Source organism: Propithecus coquereli, unplaced genomic scaffold (genome assembly GCF_000956105.1).
Source record: "Propithecus coquereli isolate 6110/MARCELLA unplaced genomic scaffold, Pcoq_1.0 Scaffold105, whole genome shotgun sequence".
Classification (NCBI taxonomy): Eukaryota; Metazoa; Chordata; class Mammalia; order Primates; family Indriidae; genus Propithecus; species Propithecus coquereli.
The window spans coordinates 1,194,455-1,196,539 of NW_012134414.1; the positions used below are offsets into that span (position 1 = coordinate 1,194,455).

Sequence of the window (2,085 nt, forward strand, 5' to 3'; positions counted from 1 at the left end):
TGACCTTATTGAACACCTATTATTTCACTCTATGAAATAGAATTGTCCTATTGAAAGTCTACATTGGTATGTTTTAAAAAAAGTTAATCATAGTCACGCTAACCACCCCCACTTCCTGTCAAGACAGTTCATTTAGGCCACAATGGTTCCAGTTCTTGGGGAATCTGGGATTTTAAATGGGTAATCAGTCAGGACTAACAGATAGGAAGGAAGGCAAAAACCAGATATATGAACTGAGCCAAAATGGAAATAGGATAAAGAATTGAGTGAGGTTAGAAGAGTAGAACCAGAATTTAGCAGTAACATAATTACATTATTTCCACCTGTGGTCATCTGGTTCTAAGTATGATTTGTAGCAAAATGGGTTAAGAACCACACAGGGCAAATCATTTTCATTACTAGACCATGGATCCAGTTTTTAGGTCCATTGACACTATTCCCAAGTGCATTGGCAATTGCAGCTTGGTTAGTACAAGATTAGCCACATTAGGCAATTGGAGTTCAGTAAAGCTGGCGGGCCAAGGCCATGTGTATACCTGAGAGACAGAAAAGACAGGAACAGGGGTGGGGGGTGGGAAGGAAGAACAATGCCAGAAGTCACAGGCCCGTATGTTCCTTTATCTCCAGACCACACTTTACTGACTACTACATCTACAACTCTTCTTACTATAATTATCCGATAATCTCTATTTTCCTGTCTTATACATAGACTTCCTTTTAATTCAACAATACTCAGAATGTATAATTTTTCCATGTAAAAATGCTCATCTATATTTATCTTCACAATACTCAGATGTGAAAAGGCAGATACTGTTATTACTATTTTACAGATGGAGAGACTGAGACATGAGAATCTAAGTAATGTTGCAATGTAATAAGGTAGGTAATAAGGTAATAAGTGGTGGAACAAAGCCCAGAATCTGGGCTTCCTGATTGCAACTCAAAGTTTCTTCTGTTAGACCTACTGTACCATTCAGTAATGTAGGCATAATTTTATGGCTAACAACATTGCAAGGATTACCGTCTCTAAAATAGTGCTTCTGCCCTTCACAGGAAACTACACGCTTCTGGATGGCTGTAAGCACAATGCCATCAGTTAGGGGTACGTGACCTTGATTTTAAAACTGTGCAGCTGAGTTAATCTCACTGGCTTTCTATTCCTATTTAGCCTGTAGCAGTAAGAGGTTTAGAGTAGCTTTCTGAGGGCATATGTTAACCTCAAGTTTGAGTGATGCATGAGAGACTAAATCCAGAGAAAACTTACATGAAAACAACCTGAGAAAACACTGTAGACTGTTGTGAATCACAATGGGGAACAGCGGGTCTGGAGCTGGTGGTCAGATAGCAATTCCTACACAAGAGACCTATGTGTGGTACAGAACTTTTATGATGGAATATCCATCCGGCTTGCAAACACTACATGAATTTAAGACACTTTTGGGTCTGCAGGGTCTGAATCAAAAGGCCAATCACCATGTTAATCAAGTTTACAATACCTTTGACATGAACAAGGTAAGAAATTTTACTTCTCATTTGGTCTGAAAATGCTGTGGTTCTGCATTATTTCCTCTTTTTTTCTTATAAAATAGCCTTAGGTAAAATATGTGCATCCCACTGAACAGAGAGGTCTTCAGACATCCCACAGCTTGTAGGTAAGTGAGTCATTAAACACATTTAGCACTGACGGCGTGAAAATAATTGGGAACTGGCCTCTCTGCTCTTGGAAATGTTCTGCATGTAGGGAGTTATTTTAAAACCAAATTAAATCTCGGCATGGAATTCTAATGCTATCGTTTAAATAAATCTAATAAGTGCAGATTGATTTACAAAGACTGTTTTCAAAGTATTTAATGCATTGGTGACATTTTATAGAAAAGCAAATTACAGGAATCTGCTTTTAAAAGTGGGATTGCATCTAGATTGGCAGATAAAAATGAACACAAATTAGCTAACATGTCTGTACTCAAATCAAAAGTTAGAATGCTTTATAATACTTTTTTTTCATATCTGACCAATTTAGTTTGTGGAAAATCAAAACAACTTATGGTTTTAAATTCAGACCAATTTTAGTTTCTAAAGATTGTT

The 2,085-nt window shown here is 37.2% G+C and overlaps 1 protein-coding gene across 1 annotated transcript in view; it reads left to right on the forward strand.

Moving 5' to 3' along the window:
• Positions 1-1,238: 1,238 nt before the first annotated feature.
• The window catches only part of GUCA1C (guanylate cyclase activator 1C), a 36,065-nt gene continuing 35,218 nt past the window's right edge, over positions 1,239-2,085 (forward strand). Inside the window, exon 1 of the mRNA XM_012645911.1 lies at positions 1,239-1,512. Coding sequence (XP_012501365.1) covers positions 1,309-1,512 — 204 coding nt within the window. The 5' untranslated portion in view covers positions 1,239-1,308. The remainder of the gene's footprint in view (positions 1,513-2,085) is intronic.